Source organism: Phasianus colchicus, chromosome 17 (genome assembly GCF_987193195.1).
Source record: "Phasianus colchicus chromosome 17, bPhaCol1.hap1.1, whole genome shotgun sequence".
Taxonomy (NCBI): Eukaryota; Metazoa; Chordata; class Aves; order Galliformes; family Phasianidae; genus Phasianus; species Phasianus colchicus.
Window position 1 is genome coordinate 9,802,691 of NC_143452.1, and position 18,219 is coordinate 9,820,909.

Consider the following 18,219-nt stretch of genomic DNA (forward strand, 5'->3'; position numbering starts at 1 on the left):
GAGAGAAAAGTGGCCTCTACGGAGAGGGAGCGGCAAAAGACAACTTCCCTGACCGGGAATCGAACCCGGGCCGCGGCGGTGAGAGCGCCGAATCCTAACCACTAGACCACCAGGGAGGGCTGGTTACACTTTTTGCTATGTTCTCTCTAAGCCGAAGCACGGAGCCCCGCCGGGCAGTTTTTGTAATTAACTGTTTCTCTGTCTTGCTGTTTATCTGCTCTGTGCTGCTCCGCGGGACAGAACAACCCCGTTCCCTGCAGCCTCCAACCTTCTATGTGAAACCTCTTCATCTCGTGCTCCCCTGCAAACCACCTTGTATTGACGTGCGGGTGCTCCTCAGCCCCAGCAAAGCAGCACGGTTTCCTTCTGATGCCTCAAGCGGCCTCAGCGACGTGCAACGAGCTTTCTGAAGCCCTGTCCTTCACCGCGCATGAACCAACCCCAGGGGAGCGGGGCTCCCTCTGCTGCCCTCCTAAACCCAAGAGCGGCTCCCAGCCCAACTCACACAGCCACAATTTCGCCTCCGCGGTGACCGTTTCAATCAGAAAGAACTGCCGGAGCTTCCAAGCTGCTGATTGATTCCCTGCGGTCTCAAGCTGTGCAGGTGAGCCAGCACCACAGCTGCTGCTTCTCCACCTTACGTTGCCCCAGCTCCAACTGCTGTCACTGCTCGGGAAGCCCGAGGCACTGGTAGAAAAGGGAGCAATGTGACACTGCACAAATGCGGGCTTACCACTGCCACTTGAAAATCAGAGCATAAACACTTCTTAATGCATTGCTTCATGAGATGCAGGCAGGGCAGAGGGATGCTCCGTGCCTCACCTCTGCAGGAGGCCGGGACCTCCCTGCCAAGTTCACAGCACGCACCTAAAACCAGACTTCAGTAGCGTTACACAGAACGAGACAAAAACATTCACCCCGTTTTCTCCCAAAGGAATGCTTTATTGACAAGATTCCTCAGAATTGATCTGTGATGAGAAACAGTTTCAGACCCAATCTCCAGCAGCCCGTCTCACCGCTCCTCGCGCAGAGGCCAGCTTCGGTCAAACAGGGCAGGCTGGAAATGACACTCCACTCCTACTGCCAGCACATCTGCCTGCTACTCACACTGAGGGTCCCCATCAGAGGGGAGCAGGGGTGGGGAATGTGGGGATTAATCAGCAGAAAAGTGTCAAAACTTGCTTCTCTAAGGAAGGGTCAGGCAGTTCAGTCCCTTCGGGGTGATAAACCACTAAAGCTACCAGATATGTACATAGGCAAGCCTAAAGACCTGAATAAGTCCCACTTGGCCTCTAAGGCACAGAATTGCTCGCTCTATATGGAGGTACCTTGCCTAGAATAAGCTCAGGCCTCTGTAAAACAATTCACAACTTATCACTAATCCCAAGCAATGAAGCTGGGCATCAAAAGAGCAAACCGCCTGCTCTGGGAACCGGTGAGCTCTGTGACTCTCTGCTGGTTTTGTAAACCAAGGTTGCAGCTGGGGCTTCCAGCTGAAAAACCCACACAGTTACAGTCAGATGTACCAGACAGAGACGCCCCCAGAGAGCAGAGTCCTTCCAGTATAGCACAGTACTGCTAGCAACAGCTTTGTCCTTTTTAAACCTGGCCCTGTTGCTAGCAGCCTTCAGATTTCTTTTCCTCCAAGAACAAAAGCTGAGAAGGGAGAAGCAAGTTTTACACACTGGGCAATAGAGTGCACCACTGAAAGTTTACACAAAAACTGGCTCACAAGCATGCTGCTACTACTGTATGATGCAAAACTCCAGTGCTCAATATCCAGCTTTATAACCCTTACAGTCTTCTCTATAGAAAAAAAAACCATAAACAAGTAAAGCGTAAGGTGATGTAAGGCTTGCAATTCAGTATCAGAGTCCAAGGGAGCATTTCCCTAATATGATGCCAAAGCTTTTCTTGTTGTTGTTGTTTTTAAGCTTTATTTCTTTAAAGTTCATTGCATTTAAAAATAAAGATCTTAGTTTTGTTAAAGCTAGAGCATTAGTGTAACAACGAGGCAGCTGCTAAGTGAAGTTTCCCTCTTGGAAGCTCAGAAAAACAACTGTTTGCCCCATTTAACAGACTGTTCCAATGAGAACCAGAGGAAGCAGTAATAGGAGAAGCCTGGGAGATCGGGGAGTAGCTGCATGGCAAGCCCTGAACACAGAACACAGCCAGAAGCTGAAGCTAAGATGCCCCTCCTCTTGGTTTCTCCTCTAACTGCCCTCCTCACACTGCACATGGCAGTTTAACTGTTCCAAGAGACAACAGAAGTGGGGAAAAAAAATGCTTTTTCTACACCAGTGGCATTTCTGAGCTACTTTAGGGAAACTCCATCTTCAGTGCTCTCCCAAAAGGACAGCACAGTGATACAATTCATCTACAAACTTTAGTGTAAAATATTATCTGTGTACAAAACTTTGCATTCTCTTTATTTGACTTAGATCCAGCAGCAGTGTCTATGAATGAGTTATGGATCTCTCCAGACTGGCTCTCAGCCCCTTCATGGATTTGCATGTTGTTGCTGTTGTGAAGATTTGGGAGGGAGGAGGCTTGCTCTTGGAGTCGTGCACAGCTTTGCAAAGCCACACTGCAGGTCTAGAAAGGAGCGTTGTCCTGCGGGGGCTTGTCTCCAGCTGAGGGGGACTGGAGGCCATCAGTGCTGTTTTCCCTGCTGCCCACCACTCTGGACTGAAAGGAGAGAAGCTAGTTAGGATAACAAGAAACCAGTACTGAGATTACCAAGCCAATCTCTCTCTTCAAGGTCACCTACTGCAGAGCAAAGATTCCATGCATCTGAGAAGCCATTTGCCCAAACAGTAGTTTACAAAACACTACAGAAATTACAATTTCTGCTTAAGGCCTTACACTGTATACGTACAAGACAAAGCAGATAGTTACCTTTATGGTCCCAACTCTATCTTCAAATGACTTGAAGGTTGCAGAATTCCTTGAAGAAAGAGGAAAACAATAAAAAAAAAAATCAAAACACATTAGCTCTTAAGTAAACCAAACCACAGTGTGCCTGGGCTCCCATGCAATGCCAGAACACCCACAACACTCACAGCTCCTCACCATGTTAGCCCTTGGCACAAATGTCTCAGACACACCAGTCAAAAAACCCCACATACAAACTCTGAAGGAAAATATTTCTGCCATGTGCAATCTATTCATAAGCTACAAAGTTGAGGGCAAATAATCCTAGCTGGCTAGGGAATCAGTGCATGACACGTAGGGAAGAAACTAGTCCTTAGTCCTTCAACTAAAAGAATGCTTTCTTTAATAATGAAAATGAAAAGCTGACAAGGGTTTCAAAAAAGGCTTCATTTTCCCACCTTGCATCCTGCTGGCAGGAAGAGGAAGGGCCACATGTCTGAGCCCTATGGGCAGTTCTGTTACACAGGTGTGTTCATAACATCAGGAAACGTTCATAAAAATCCCAGTGTGATAAATTGATCAGCAAAGAAAGCCAGGCCAGTTGTCTGACACTGACAGGTGGCTTTGTTGGTGAATGTTTCCAGAGCAGGGCTGAGCAGAGCGCTCTGCTGGACAATTAGTCATGCAGAGTCTTCTCCCCAGGATAGACTGCATAAACACCATGAGCTGGGTGACAACAAGCCTCATCTCAGGTATTTCCATCCAAATCAGCACTTTACATTTCTGCCACAAAATAACATCTGTTGACCAGGAATGAGGATTAATAGAGAGGGCTTCTGCGGGCCTTGTCCAGCTCTGGTCATTGCTTCTCTTAAAGGATCATCATCTAATGTACCACAGAGGCACTTGGAGAAGGGCACGTAGCTCCCGAGGTGGAGACAGAAGACTTAAGCTAGGATTCAGTATTAGGTGTGCTGTAAATGGCAAGTAAAGGGCTGTAATCCCTCCCTTCCTGGGACCTCTGAAAGCTGCAAATTTCAATTAGACTTTGGTACAGTTGCAACACTGCACTTAGTCCAAAAACAATGCAGGTGCTAACAACCATAAAGAGAGATGGAGTAAAAACAAAAACCCCGAATTACTTCAACTTTGGGGCACAGTTACCCCATCCTCTGAGCAGTGAAGCACTCACACAAATCAGAACAAAAAAGCCACCAACAACAGTCAGCTGCAGTCTCCCACCAACCCCACGGAGGAACACGGGTGTTTGTGACTTTACCTCATTGCTGGCATACTTATCGAGTGGCGAATGGAGTAACTGCTGCTCGGAAGCATTCAGAATAAGGAGGAAAAGGTTAAATGACAGTTTTAAACAGAAGCCATGCAAGAGCAGCACACCCTCAGCACCGTCCATACGCAGGCTGCTGAGGACAAGCACAGAGCTAAAATCCCTCTTTTCCACTTCTTGACAATGAGATATTTAGAAAAGGGTTTTCCCGCTATGCCCAAGAGGGGTCAGGTGCCAATGATCAACAGCAGAAGTTGAAAGCAGGGACAACCTCTACGGGACAAAAAGGTGCACAACTGGTCTGTCTGTACGGAGCTACTCAAATGAGTGGGTTTTTACTAGTGATGGTTTCTGCCAACCACTGTCCCAGTACAAAGCTGACAAAGACAGAAAAAGCACGCAGTAAGTGCTGCCAAAAGGTACGCTGAGTTGGTGCTATCAAACCAGCAAGGTGTTAGAAGATGCTCAGGAGTTAAGAAGAGCCTTCTAGCTGCAGCTGTACCATATGGCAAGAACTGCAAATTGCAATCATGATACAAAAGTCAATTGCCAGGCACTGGATTGAGCTAGGTTTCTCAATCCATGTCAAAAGTGTAGGCAAGGCTTAAATCATCAGCTTCCCCTTTAACGCCTGCAAGGACTTGGCACAGAAACATCTGCTCTGAGAGCAACCTTGGAGATATCTTACCTAAAGGAATGCGAGAAGGGGTGAGCCCTGAGAGAAGCCATTGACAGCAAAAAGAGAAAAGGGAAGCAACAGTCAGGCATTGTGCAGATCTGAATGCTAAATGCAAGGCAGCTGAGCAGGGACACAGTCGCAGGATCATGGGACAGTAAAAGACATTTCCTTAAGAGGAAGCCTCTCAAAATAAATTAGAGAAGCAAGTGAAAAAACCAATTGCTTTCCATTAACTCACCTCAGACTAAATGGTTTTCCATATGATAATAACAGCACCTAACCACACTTACCCATCCATTGCTTTTACTTGATTTTTTTTTTTTTAGAGCCTGTTTTCCTAAGCTAAGGTTTTTACCCAGCGCTAGCTGATTTGATAAAAATATTTCCTTCCCCTCTGAGCTGTGGCCCAAGGACAGCAGGGCCAGGCTTTCTGGCTGAGAACTCCCATAACAGCAGCCTGCAGCGGGTGCCTGTGTGTTACCTTGCCAAGGCTGCAGAGTTACAGCTCAGAGAACAAACAGATCTCAGCGTAATAAAGATAAGAATATCTGGATAAAAGGTATCATGCATACACAACACACATACACCCATTTTTAAAGTGAATCATTTGCCACCACGTTACCAGTTTCCACATTTGATTTTGCAATGCAGCACTGTCTCAGTCTGAAGTTACAGACTAAGCTTTCCTACTGCTAGTACTAAGATTTCCAGGATGTTTTGAAGAGGCTTCTCCTTCTAGAAGCAGCATTTTATTCCACTTAAATATCATTTTTGTCTCTGCAGTTGGAAGCAGTCACAGCAAGTTGGATGTGAAGTGCTTGGCAAGGAACACAAGGGCTTTTCCTTCCAGTCTGAGCAATGACATTAAGCTTTGGGATTTCATTTCCCCTGTATCCAAGTTGGCCCTTTGGCAACACAGACTCCTTGAGATGCTGTCTGTGCGTGTGAAATAAATTAACTTCCTACTTGCTCTTTGTTAAAGGAGAAGAGCACAGATAACAGGTCCATGCAGCATGCTGCTCTGCATGCAATACCACAAGCACTGGTAGACCTGGAGACATCTTGGCAGTGACCCTTTTTCCTCCAATTGTAGGGATTTAAAATTTCTGTCAAATCAGGAGTCTGGGGGCTCCATCTTACAATAAATGTGCTTGTAGTATTACAGACAGTAGTGAACTCAACCAGACACCACAAAATGTACTGGGAGACAAAAGCACAAAGCTTTTATCTGGCAAAAAGAAAACACCTTCAATTTGCAGTTTACTGGGGTCAGTAAAATGCAGGAACAGAATGCCTAAAAGCCAGTTTACTTTTCAACTGTAAGTGGAGATAACAGAAAGAGCTGAATTGGCCAGGACTTACAAAAATCCCACCCATTAACTAAGCTGTTTTCGTTACTTGTGGCAATATAATAGAGCAAGAGCACTACTAAGTACATTTAGTGTATGGTCACTGCATTAACTTCACGATCTCTCCTTGCAATTATAACAGCCTTAACATTTAGAAGCATTTTGACCAAAATGCAGCAACTCTGAAGTTTTAACCCAGGGCCATGTTACTGTATTTCACACCATTTCAGACCACAGATTTCTAATGGAATTATGACTACGCCCTCTGCATATCTAAGGAGATTGCCCATTTATCACACCTTCCTTGTATTTATCAACCGGTGAAGGCTGACTAAACAAGGAAATCCCTTCTGTTATCTCAACACTTCCAGTGCTGGAAAATAAACCTTCGTTACAAGTGAATTTGCAGTGGAAAGGGAAAAAGCAAGTACAGTAACTGAAGTTGTAATGCTGGCTATGAGGCCTGGAACAGAGATTGTTGGAACACAAAGACCATCCCCAGCAATCAGAGAAGTGATCACAGCAATATGACAGACTTCACTCTGGAAGCTCTGATTGCATATCAAAACCATGTAAAGTTTCACCTGGCTGGGGTGGAAAACAAGCCAGTTCCTGCAGAAGCTTACACTGAGAGCTAAACTTTGTTCAGAATTAGAGATATCAAGACTTGAATACAGCAGAAAGAATTTCATTTGTATACGCACAGAAAAACTAAAAGTCTTCTTAAAAAAATAATCATCATTACTGTGTTCCCCATAGGGCCATATGTACAAAGCAAATCCTCCTGAAATAAACTTGGCAGGGACATCCTCAAGAAGCTGCCTCTTTTTCCTCATACATCACCCAAAGTATTATCTATAAAAAGGAATACATGTTTTGAAATTGGTGACTAATGCTGAGCAATGCCACGGCTGCAATGGCCTGACGTGTGAGCAGTGAGCTGGGCCAGAACACACCAACAGCACTCCCACTGTGACTGTGTCAGCCCACCTCCACCACCAAGACTAAGTTCCACTCCTCACTCAGCTGTGCATCCCTCCCTCCATCAGCTGGCCCAACCATTTGTGCAGCCACATGGTGAACTTGTTCTGCCAGTGAAGAGATGCCATGCTGACAAGATTGGTCCTGCACATCTTCTGGTGGTAATGCTGGCTCAGGAGCTCCCCATTTGATCCAGAGAGTACAGTTCTCATCCCTTTGCCACAACAGCCTGAACAGACTGCAGAATTTAGAAGCTTACTTCACCATTACCGGCTTAGGAAGAGCTGCTACCACACCATAACATCTTGCACCAGCATCTGTCTGCTGATGTCACAAGTGATTATACATAAATATCTTCTTCCCATAAAGAAGGCAATTTCCAGGACAGAAAAATTAAAACCTGAATACTGGAAGGAGTAGGAAGTCAGCCAGTCCTCTGCCAAATTCAGACAAGTAAGATGCTGAAAATGGTCACCAACATTACCCTCCAGGAACACAGTAAATGACTCAGTGGGGAGAGATCTAGAACACATCAGCACTGTGTGATCAGAGGCCAACAAGTTCTTACCACTTGGGAAATCCCAGACACAGTGGAATAGGAAATTCCCTACAAAGAACAACAGCTACCAATTCAGTCCAAGATCTGGAACATCATATTAAATTCAAGCTCTAAGAATTCTTCTTTAGTCATTCAGATAGATGGTAGGTTCAGAATTAACTCTCAGTTCCAAGAAAAGCATCAGCAATGTGCAAAAAATTTGCACAACACCATTAATGGAGAAAGAATTTCTAGCTTACATTTCTGAAGACCAGGTAAATCATCAGTTCTAACCGTCAGCTTTGTTAACTCTCAAAGCCAGAACCCCAGCCAGCAACTGTGGGAATCAGCTCTTAACTTTTCAGCCAAGAGAGTTTTAAATATGCAACCACTTCAGCTGCCATCTAAAGGAATCTAAATAACCACCAACCAGGAGAAATTTTTAATATTATCATATCTTCTGCATCAGCTCATGTCTTCCAAACTACATGACATAACCATGCTCAGAAGGCATGCTGCTCTCCTTCCTAGAAAGCTGACACGTAAGGTTTGGAACTGCATGACAAGCAGCATCCAGACTTTGTTCACTTTAAAGCACACAATAATAATCCTGTTCTAATGTTAAGCCACCACAGTGAGAAAACACCTCCATCATACAGTAATGAGTGGAAAATGCAAACTTTAATACTAGTTTCTTATATATGGTGAAAAAGCCGCAGTGAAACTATGACAGTAAAAAAAAAAAAAAAAGAGGGAAGGGTGCTAAGAATGTTCTGCTGATTCTGCTAACTGGAATCACGCTGTTAAATGCCTTGAAATGGGTTAAAGACTGGTAGAGGGGTAAAAAATAAGTGTTTAATCTGTTCTGAACAATGATGTACAGGGCCACACATAAGAAGGTGGTCCATCAACAGCAGAGTGTTGCAAACTAAGCAGAAAAATGGAAAAAAGCCTTGTTATTGTTTAAAGCTTCATTACTGTTTGAAACCGAGATCAAAGCACCAGAGCACAAAACAGAAACCTTACCTCATGTCCCCAAGTTTCCTGCTGATAACAGAACCTACATTGGAAAGGGCTGCTGAAGTCTTCTGTCCTGCTTGGGAAAGGGTTTCTTGAGTCTTCTTATAACTAAGAAAAAAAAAACAACAACCAGTAAGCTGAACTAACAGGGTTAGGCTCTGAAAGTGAGAAGCATCTCCCAGTTTTAAAAAGGAGCCCACGTTAAAGGAAAGAAGCTAGGTTAGTGAGCTGTACTAACTTCACTGAAAGAGCCCCCTCTAGTCTTACATATATCAGTCTTGAAGTTTTAAGAAAGCAACGAGTGTAGGATTAACCTTTCCTTACACCAACTTCTGTTATGTTACCATCTTGACCACACAAGCTTGAATTTGACAAACAATTGCAAAAAAAAAAAAAGCCAATTTTCCACATGGCAACTTTAATACTATAGCACTGTAACCTATCTGCTCTGTTATTTTGGACACGGAGAAAATTAAGTGTAGGAATCAATTCCATAATATGCTTGGAGCCTTGAAGAAGCAAGTAATAGGTTGTGGTGTCAGGGTATGGAGGATAGAGGCAAGACTAAGATCACTGTACAGAAAAGGAAATGCAAGAATCAGCATAACCTCTATAACCACAGTTTAGAATTAAATTAGCAGAGAAGTTTCCTATCAGTTACCATTAACCACAGTAAACAAGTCTGACAGCTCACATTTATCACTTGATTACATCTGAGTTTCTACAAGTGCTGAAGAAGTCAGACACTTGAGAACCTTTGTTTCCATCAAATGAGACATGTTTTAGAATAAAGGTTCTTCAAGTCATTTTCTTTAACTGATACACTCTAAGCTATTCCACAGCTGGTGATTAACATCCACACTAAGGGCATTCTTATAAGATTCAGTCTTGAAAACAAGTCCAAAAATTTAAGCCAAGTTTTCTTTTTCCAAGCACATAAGCTTCAGATGACTTTTTTGCCCAACTACATCTAGCAGAAGGACATTTATAAACAGAACAGAATATCCCAAGTTGGAAAGGGCCCATGAGGATCTCCAAGTTGAGCTCCTGGACTCACCTTAGCAGCCTACTGTTCCATCTCTGAGCTCCCAAGGCCTGAAGCCCCATGATGACAGCTCTATCTACTTCTCATTTGCTCCAAACAAAACAGTGGGAGGCAGCATCACAACACCTGAACTAGATTCCAGCAACGCCAATTTCATTTGTTTCTTTTGCTTTTTGGTTTTGTTCAAGACCACAACCACCTGTTTCTGAATCAGGAATGTACTCCCTCTTGCAATAGCTGGGCATGAATCCCTAGGGCAAAAGCTTCTTCAGGAGAGGAGCATGTCAGCCCTCCTTTTGCAGTCTGGCTCCCTAAGCCCTGTCACTTACAGCTGACAGACACATGGCAGACCTTGTGCTCAGTAAAACAGCCATGCTTACTGCACTGCTTGGCACTCAACTCTCCCAGATAAGCACTGAGACCAGAGCAGTGATGAGAGAAAGAGTCTACAGAGGATACCATCACACCTCACACACGCTGGAAACTCTTAGGTATTATGTTGAGCTTCAGCAGATGATATGTTTTCTAACTACTTTTCCCACACTTGACAGCAGTATTCTTAAGACAATCAAAGATTTAGCACTCAGGGGTTGCTCCTTTCCCCTGAATATGCTCTTGCATGATGCCAACACAATTGCAAGCTGACAGTGGTCTAGATCAGGGAACCCATCTGGCTGAAATAGATGCTTGGAAAGAAAAAGAAAGATAGCAGACATCAGTTCACCAATGTAGTCCTGCATCCACAGCTCCTACACACACAGACACACCTCCACCACTGCAACACACGAGGCAGAGCCAGGAAAGCACAGCAGAGATGAGAAGCTTCTTAACCCAGAACTGCCATCCATCAGGCAGACGTGTGGAACTGTGTCTGTAACCAGCAGGGACCAGGTTACAAAAGCCTCCAGTGCAACTGAACTGCACTCGGCTCTGACCCAGAAGTCACAACTACCCTCCTGCAAGTGACACAGCTAGGTATACCATCTGTATAAACTCAGTCATTCACTTCCTTCCCTCAATGCTACTATAAAGCATACTGGAATAACCCAAATCTGGGAGCAGTTAAGTATGAGCTTTGATAAACACCCCTCTATACCAACAGGCAACTGGCTGCAGGGGAAGCTGCAAGAAAGGTCTCTGCCCTGAGGTATTCATTCTGCTGTACTCACACATTTCATTGCATCCCTCTCCTATAAATCCTACCAGAGAAGAGCCAGACACGAATCCTCAAATCCTTCTTTATCCCCAATACCAGCTTCCTCACTTGCTCTTATCCAGCAATCACTATTTGTACCAATTAAGTCACCTTGCATCCAGTTTACCACGAAACCAAAGCTAAAGACAGGGCTGACTTTCTGTCCTTGCCCTACTGCACACAGAGGGCAAGTCAAGCCCGTCAAGCTCCAAGGCCAGAGCAGCAGCCACCAGGAAATTCAGCAGAGCACAAAAGCACATTAAGGTCCCAGGTCAGTCAGGATGCTTGTAAGCTATTAGAGAAGTTCCAAAACAACAGGAAAGAGGATTCGTTTACACAACAAATCCAAACCACACAACTGAAAACCTCTTCTTTGGTTGTCTTGAACTTGGCTCCTAGCATTTACCAAGCTTTAGGGAAAGAAAACTGTTCAGTTTCTGAGACACTGCTGGAATTTCACATTTCAAGCCCACTGGTCTCTCCCATTTAATTGGCATCTACCTTGCTAGCATGAATCACAATGCTGTTGAGTGCCAAAGCAAGCAGGAAAGCTGGCACACCACAGCTATTCAGGCCTTGAGCACACTCCAGAAGCACGCTTCCGCCATATACTCCTGGTGCTTATTGAGTGCAAGGAAACAGATATAATGAGAAGTTTTCTATTCCAGCAGGCACACCCAGAGAGGAACTCTGATTAAACACCACTGCAGTCAGTCACACTGTTGGCAAGCATAAACACAAGTCACTCTATTTAGCAAGTAAAATAGTGACTATTTACATTTTCTTAATCTAGAAAACATTCACAGAATGTTTGAAAATGGAACCTGCATACAAAAAACAAAACAACTTTCACCTATCCTTGTGTTTCACCTGTCTTGTGAAAAAAACCCTCTATTCACAAGCACTGAAAGCAGGAGACCAGCCTCAAAAGGACTGAATTTCATACCTAACCCCAAGAACAGGAATATCCTGCTTACCTAAGGCCCACCTTACCACAGTTAAATCAGTTCAGAAAGCAACAACACAACCTACCTGATTCCACTGCACTACTGTAAAGGATTTCCCTTATATACAATGCCATAGATGCAATGAGAAGGCTGAAAGCCAACTTCTATAATATGTTTCTGTAATTCAGCCCAGATGAGAACTTAATTCCAGACACTTAATAAAAACATAGCTAAGAAATGTTTGCAGCCAATGAATGCAGTACAACAGCTGCAAGGTTTAAGCTGTTCACATCCATTTGGAGCCTTAAAATGTCAGAACAGCTGCCTTGGACACTAAAGCTTCATTTGTTCTCATCAGGTATCACAGCTAAAAGAAGAGCTCTTGCTCCCCACAGAGCATGCTGAGGGGTGATGAGAAGAGATCAGGCTGACTATTGCACAGTTCATCAGTTGAGGTTACAAAACCTGGCATGCAGCTCAGGTACCCAGTGGCTTCAGCCAGTTCCCCGAGAGCAGGCAGCTGTTTGAAGAGTATCACTTGAACCACAGTAAAATCATTCAAAGACTGACCTGAAAAGAAAGCTCTCCCTCTCTCAGAATAGACTTTTATTAGGTTAAAAAAAGTGAAATCTAGAAGACAGAAATGCTTAAATAGATGTAGTGAAAGGACGGGAGTGCGAGCAGGGGCACAGAAAATTAGTGGTAGCAGACTGTCATGAAAGCATTTGTTAATGCTGAAGGTTAAGACACTCACGCTTCTGATTGAGTTAATTTTTCATTCCAGTCCTCCAGAGTGCTGCTGGCTGAAAGATATCTACAAACACAATGGAGGTTAGATACAGTGCCAAGATTCATGACTGATGCTTCTTCTGACCGCTGTCTTTCTGACACTTTCCAAATTAGTGTCTCTTTACACTTACAGCATTGCAGGTTTCATTTCTCTGATAACAGCCTTCTCCCTTCTCTGTTACAGATAGAAGAAAAGGAGCTGTTGTTTGAGAGGCAGGAAGACACCCAAGCTTTGGTTTCTTTCTTATCCAAACACCTCCAAACACTGTGCACAAGGAAAGTCTGCAGTTTAGAAGGTGTTGGGAACTGAAAGGCTTCAAATCTTCTGCTCCCTTCATAAATACAGAATGGCAGCCAAACACCAAAAGTTAAAAGCACACAACAGTGAATTGAGCACAGTGCCAAAAAATCTGACTGCTGTCCCCAAAGCTGTATTTTACCTATAGAGTATGAACTGGACAAACTGTTAAACTACACTTCATCCTCTCATCTTTAGAAATCATGCTTATAACAAAGTATCTTTGGGATTGTGAGAATTAACACTAGATGTACAGAAAAAGTGCTATAAAAGCATCTCCTGCCAGTTTAGACAACATGTAAAGGTGCTCAGAGGAGGTACATTGCAGGCAGTTCCTGTCAACCCTGGAAAATAACTATGCCTAGTCAGATCAGAACTGCTGACAGGAAGCTTCTAACTCACATTCTGTCTTAGCTAAATAATCACTTTCTTAAGCACAAAATGCAGAATGGAGAGAATCCTCAGCACAGAAAACAGTCAAGGTCTCCTTTATGTTCAGTTATGTAAGAATCAAAGTGATTTGTGACTAATGTAGAGAGTCTAACATGACTAAAGAATATATTCTAGAGACAAAAGCAGGCAGCAACATTTAGCACCTGCTTGTATATATTGCAAAGACTAAAATGAACTGGCTTTCTAATGTTCGATGCATCAATCAGAATCACAGCATGGCAGCTTTCAAAGCCTACTGTACATATCTGCATTTGCAAAGCCCCTATTTTCAGCTATGGGCAAATGTCTTCATACTGTCACTGTGGCCAAACAGAAAGGTAATATTCAAACTGAAACCTACCATATCTGATGAGAAAATAAATAATTTCACGGTAAAGAGAGAAGTTCACTAGTAAGATACCTAATTACAACAGATTAGTCTAACAGTGATCAGTTAAAGTGAAACTGTGGTTGATTTCTTTCATTATTTTTTAATCAAATGTGGTTTGGTAACTGATTGGAATTTTTTCTTCAGCAATGGCATGACTATAAGAAAGATGATAGCAGTAACTTTTATTCATCTCCTCTGCAACTGAGGAGTGCATGTCAGGCATGCTGATAAGAACAGAGCTTTGCTATGCCTCCAGCTCCCAATCAACCCCTGTGAGAACAAGGAGCAGCACAAATGGGGAATGCAGCAAGGAGCATGAAGGTGTTGCTGAGGAGCCCGAGGCACTCACAAGTCAGACTGTGTCACTTTGTCATTCCACTCTCCAAGTTTCTCAGATGTTCTCACATAACTAGAAACAGAAAGTGTTAATGAATATAACTTAAAATATTCATTTCTAGAAGACAAAGACACATTTCAGTTACAAAGTAGTAACAGAAATTGAACGGGGGATAGGAGGGAAGATGAGGAAAAGAGTGAACAGTGAAATGAACAGCTCAAAAACCTGCCCTGCTGATGTAATGTCAGTAACTCCAAATTCCATTCCAGTTGCATGTGACTTTTTAGATTGAATTATATCCCTTTGGGTACCCAAGGGCCCTTTACATTAGGCAGCTGTGCTCAGATTTACCCCAACTCTCCTTTTGGCACTGTTGAACAGTGCAGCAATCATACACTTTGTACCTGTTTAGAAATAGTCTTAATTTCAAACCTTCTTTAGGCACAGATGTCCCTGTATGTGCCATTCATAGCAGACTAATGCTACAGACTTTTTTTCCTAGGAAGTGCAGGCTTTTTAATTCAAGGTACACAGCCCAGGAAACAGTTTCTGAACTAACATACAGCTAACATTCTCAACTAACACTATGCATTACTTAGTGAGCTCTGGCATTTTTTGCACTTCTCTTTGAGCTTGAGCTCAAAATGAGGTAGCAGCAATCTGTCTCTCAAAGAAATGGGCAGAAACAGACAAACTGAACTGTTGAGTAGTGAGCAAGGTCTTTAACATTGTGCAAGAGAGCATCCAGCAACAAAGCATTCAGACCACAGATATGAAAGTTGTTTACGCTGACACATGAGATCCATTCAGTTCATTGCTTTTTAAAAACACCTTTTACTCTATGTACCTATCAGAGCAAAACCCTCCAGCAAGTTGGAAAAGTTCTGGAACATGCTGCAGGGAAATAAGTGCTACAGTCACTTTTCCATGTGAAACACACATCACAAGCAACACTTACGCGTTGGAGACTTGTACGTCGTGCCAGCTCTTAGACAGGTTTTGCTTCAACCCATCCAAGGGAGTCAAACCTAGCTTCCTCTTCAGCTCTCCACAGTGCCTTTCTTTAGCAGCCAGAACTTGTCTGAGAGTACCAATTTCTTCTTCAACCTTAGAAAGAGGCAGATGCATATCTCAATACCACTGTTTTCTAAGATTCTGGGAGTTAAGCCAAGTTTCTACCTTCCTGAAAACGAGCACAATTTCATTAACACAAATGTAAAAAATTGGTGGGAACTTCAGGTGCATACAGCAATTCAATAAACATCAATGGTGTTGGAACAGTAGGCATATGGCTCAGACTTCAGCTAGAAAAACATGTAAGAAGCCATTGTACTGGTGTTTTAATGGCACTAAAAGAACTCATTCCCTGCACCGCAATTTCAACAGTAGATGCCATCTAAAAAAAAAAATAAATTACCAAATACTCATTTAGCTAAGGTTTCAATCTTATGATTGTTTTCCTCTGATGTCATTAGAACAAAGAGCTTTTCCTCAGAGATCTTTCTTACAAGATTTTCAGAATACTCCAGAGTGGTTTCAGGGCAGAGAGAATTCATTCCTACTTCTTAATTAATCAGAGTTCACCAAGGCCTGCATGGCCATTCAGAACAGTGAAATCCTCCCTTGCTACAACATGCAAACCAGAGAACCAGCATGAGATTATCAAGTGTAAGAAAGAACAACCAAAACTACCTTCAGCTGTATTACACATACAAATAATAAACTGAACTTTAAAACCCAGAGGGTGCCTAAAATTTGAGATATTACATTAAAAGCTCTCAACTTTAGAAAAGCATAAAGGAATCTAAAACAGCCGCCCATAAAATGTGATAAATATTTAAGAGAAAAGGCAGAAGAAGAAAGCACATTAAGTACTTCATTGTTTCAGCTTCCTAAGGAAAAAGGAGTTACGTTTGCATACTGCTCACCTAAAGTGCTGTTTTCCTGCTTAGAGCAGAGCTAAAAGCCTAAATTAAGCCACTTATTTCTTTAGGGCTCCACATTAAGCCGTTCTGTGGATGAGCAGGCAATAACATGTGGTCTGAAATACCTGTCAGCTTTGTGCATTTTAACAAAGAGCACAGAGATCCGCAGGTAATACCACCCTAAGTTTTTCCTTTATGATGAGAGCGGTGAGGTGCTGGAACAGCTGCCCAAAGATGCTGTGGATGCTCTGTCCCTGGTGGTGTTCAAGGCCAGGTTGGATGGGGCCCTGGGCAGCCTGGCCTGGTATTAAATGTGGAGGTTGGTGGCCCTGCACGTGGCAGGGGGGTTAGAGATTCACGATCCTTGAGGTCCCTTCCAACCTGAGCTATTTCTGTGATAAGAATCAAAAAACGCATCCACCAAACCCTCGTTTTCCCCTCCCAGCAGGGCAGGATCCCGGGCTCAGGTTTTACCTTGGCGATCTCAGCCCTCAGCTCCTCCTCCTCAGCAGCGCTCAGCCCCTCGGGCGCTGCCGTCCTCGCCGCGGCCGCGCTGTCCACAGGAACGTCCATCATAGCATCCGACAGCAGACCTTTGTTGGGAGAGTTAAGGTTGATATCTGTCACAGACGAGAACACAGGGCACATATAGTGAGCAGCCAGCAAGCGAAGCACGATATGCAAACCTGGAGGGGAAAGGTGAAGAAAAGGGCCCTCTGCTCGCAGACAAAAAAAGGAACAGAAACTCTCAGCCGAATTTCCCAAGCCCGCACACAACAGAAGCGCCGCTCCGCAGACCGAGCAGAGCGGTTATCGCACAGCGCCGGCCTGCGGGAGGGGAAGAGCCGCCTCCGAGCGCCCGCCCGGCAGCCTCACAGCCCGCCCGTCACGGAACTCCCCGGGGCGTCCCCCGTTCCCCCAGCAACTCCCAGCCCACCGCCCGGCCCCGAAGCGCAGCCGCCCCTACCCTGACCCGCGCTCTCCATGGCGGCGCCCCGGACCCGTTCAGCCGCCGCCTCCACACCCTATGACGCAATCACCCCGCGCCGCCCGCCCATTTCCGGGAGATGCGCAGAGAGATGACGTCACACGCCGCGTCGCCATGGCAACGGCGCCACGTTCCTCCCTCCCCGCTTTTCTTCGGCCTCCGCCTTCCGCCAGCGGAAACGGCGGCGGGTGACGTCAGCGAGAAGGGGATGAAATGGCGTCATAGGGGCGGAGGGCTCGGAGCGGCGGTGCTGTGCGGGCGGCTGGAGGGAAGGGGGCAGCAGCGGCACGGCCTTGGCCTGGTACGGCCCGTCCCGCAGCACCCAGGGTTCGGCTCGGCCCGGCTCGGCCCGGCTCGGCTCGGCACAACCTCCCCTGCCGCAGCTCCACGCCTTACCCGTTGTCACAGAAAGCAGAGCTCAGCGCTGCCTCTCCGCTCCCCGTGAGGAGCTGCGGTGCCTCTCAGCCCCCTGTGAGCCAAATGAACCCAGGGACCACAGCTCTGAATGCGTCTCATCGCCAACACGGGGATTTCCGCAGGGAGGTGCCCACCTGCTGTGAGCAGCACTGAATTTGGGAAGCGATAGCAGGGACAGCGCGCGGCCAGCGCTCCTTGCAGCCCGCGGCTCTTCGCCTTCTGCTTTCGCTGTCTGTGGGGCTGCTGGTGGGCTTGGAGCCAAAACCCCCCAGCTGTGTCAATGGGGGTTCTGGCCTGGTTTGGGGAAGCCCTCAGCTGTGTGCTGGAGAAGCCCTGGGTAGCTCCGCTGATAAAAATCCTGCAGCTCACCCCAATGAAAACCCCACTTAGTTCTAATTGTGTCACAACTACTTTCATCTCCAGAGCTGTTTCTACCTGGTCTATTTTCATTGCCCAAGATGAGCGTGAAAAGGGAAGCGAATATAAATGGGGAAACGTGCATTAATTTTTTAGAGCTGTTTCCAACAGCGCATGCTGCGCATCCGAGCAAAAGGTTTGCAATTAGCATTGGTGAGAGCTGCTGGAAACACCCAGTGAGGGCTCAGCAGGTCATCCCAGCACCCACATCACAAAGCACCCAGCCACCCTGAGTGCTTCCTTTTGCTGCAAAGAACAGGGAGCACGATGAGAGCTCACTCTTTTGTTGCTGTTTTTATGTAGGGGGGT

The 18,219-nt window shown here is 45.1% G+C and overlaps 1 protein-coding gene and 1 non-coding gene across 13 annotated transcripts; both read right to left on the reverse strand.

Annotated features, from left to right (window-relative positions):
* Positions 1-44: 44 nt before the first annotated feature.
* Positions 45-116, reverse strand: TRNAE-CUC (transfer RNA glutamic acid (anticodon CUC)). Its single transcript has one exon. It is a non-coding gene; the product is annotated as a tRNA-Glu (tRNA).
* Positions 117-921: 805 nt separating this feature from the next.
* Positions 922-17,176, reverse strand: TPD52L2 (TPD52 like 2). 12 transcript variants are annotated; one of them, XM_090151972.1, is made up of 11 exons: positions 17,056-17,176; positions 16,563-16,708; positions 15,122-15,270; positions 14,176-14,235; positions 12,671-12,730; positions 8,736-8,837; positions 7,740-7,814; positions 4,851-4,877; positions 4,154-4,195; positions 2,899-2,947; positions 922-2,688 (listed from the first exon to the last, which is right to left on the reverse strand). In XM_090151972.1, the coding sequence occupies exons 1-11, from the start codon at positions 17,072-17,074 to the stop codon at positions 2,596-2,598; spliced, it is 822 nt and encodes a 273-aa protein (XP_090008098.1). In that variant the 5' UTR covers positions 17,075-17,176; the 3' UTR covers positions 922-2,595. The 12 variants fall into 12 exon arrangements, with proteins under 12 accessions (XP_090008098.1, XP_090008094.1, XP_090008092.1 ...); XM_090151968.1 differs by lacking the exon at positions 7,740-7,814 and having other exon boundaries at positions 16,563-16,681; XM_090151966.1 differs by lacking the exon at positions 7,740-7,814.
* Between the last annotated feature and the right edge of the window lie 1,043 nt (positions 17,177-18,219).

Coding starts and splice junctions, on each gene's coding strand:
- TPD52L2 (XM_090151972.1), bottom strand. Junction 12,731..14,175: donor AAAGTGACACAGTCTGACTT/GTGAGTGCCTCG, acceptor TTGTGTTTGTAG/ATATCTTTCAGCCAGCAGCA. Junction 2,948..4,153: donor ATAAGTATGCCAGCAATGAG/GTAAAGTCACAA, acceptor TCTTTCTTCAAG/GAATTCTGCAACCTTCAAGT.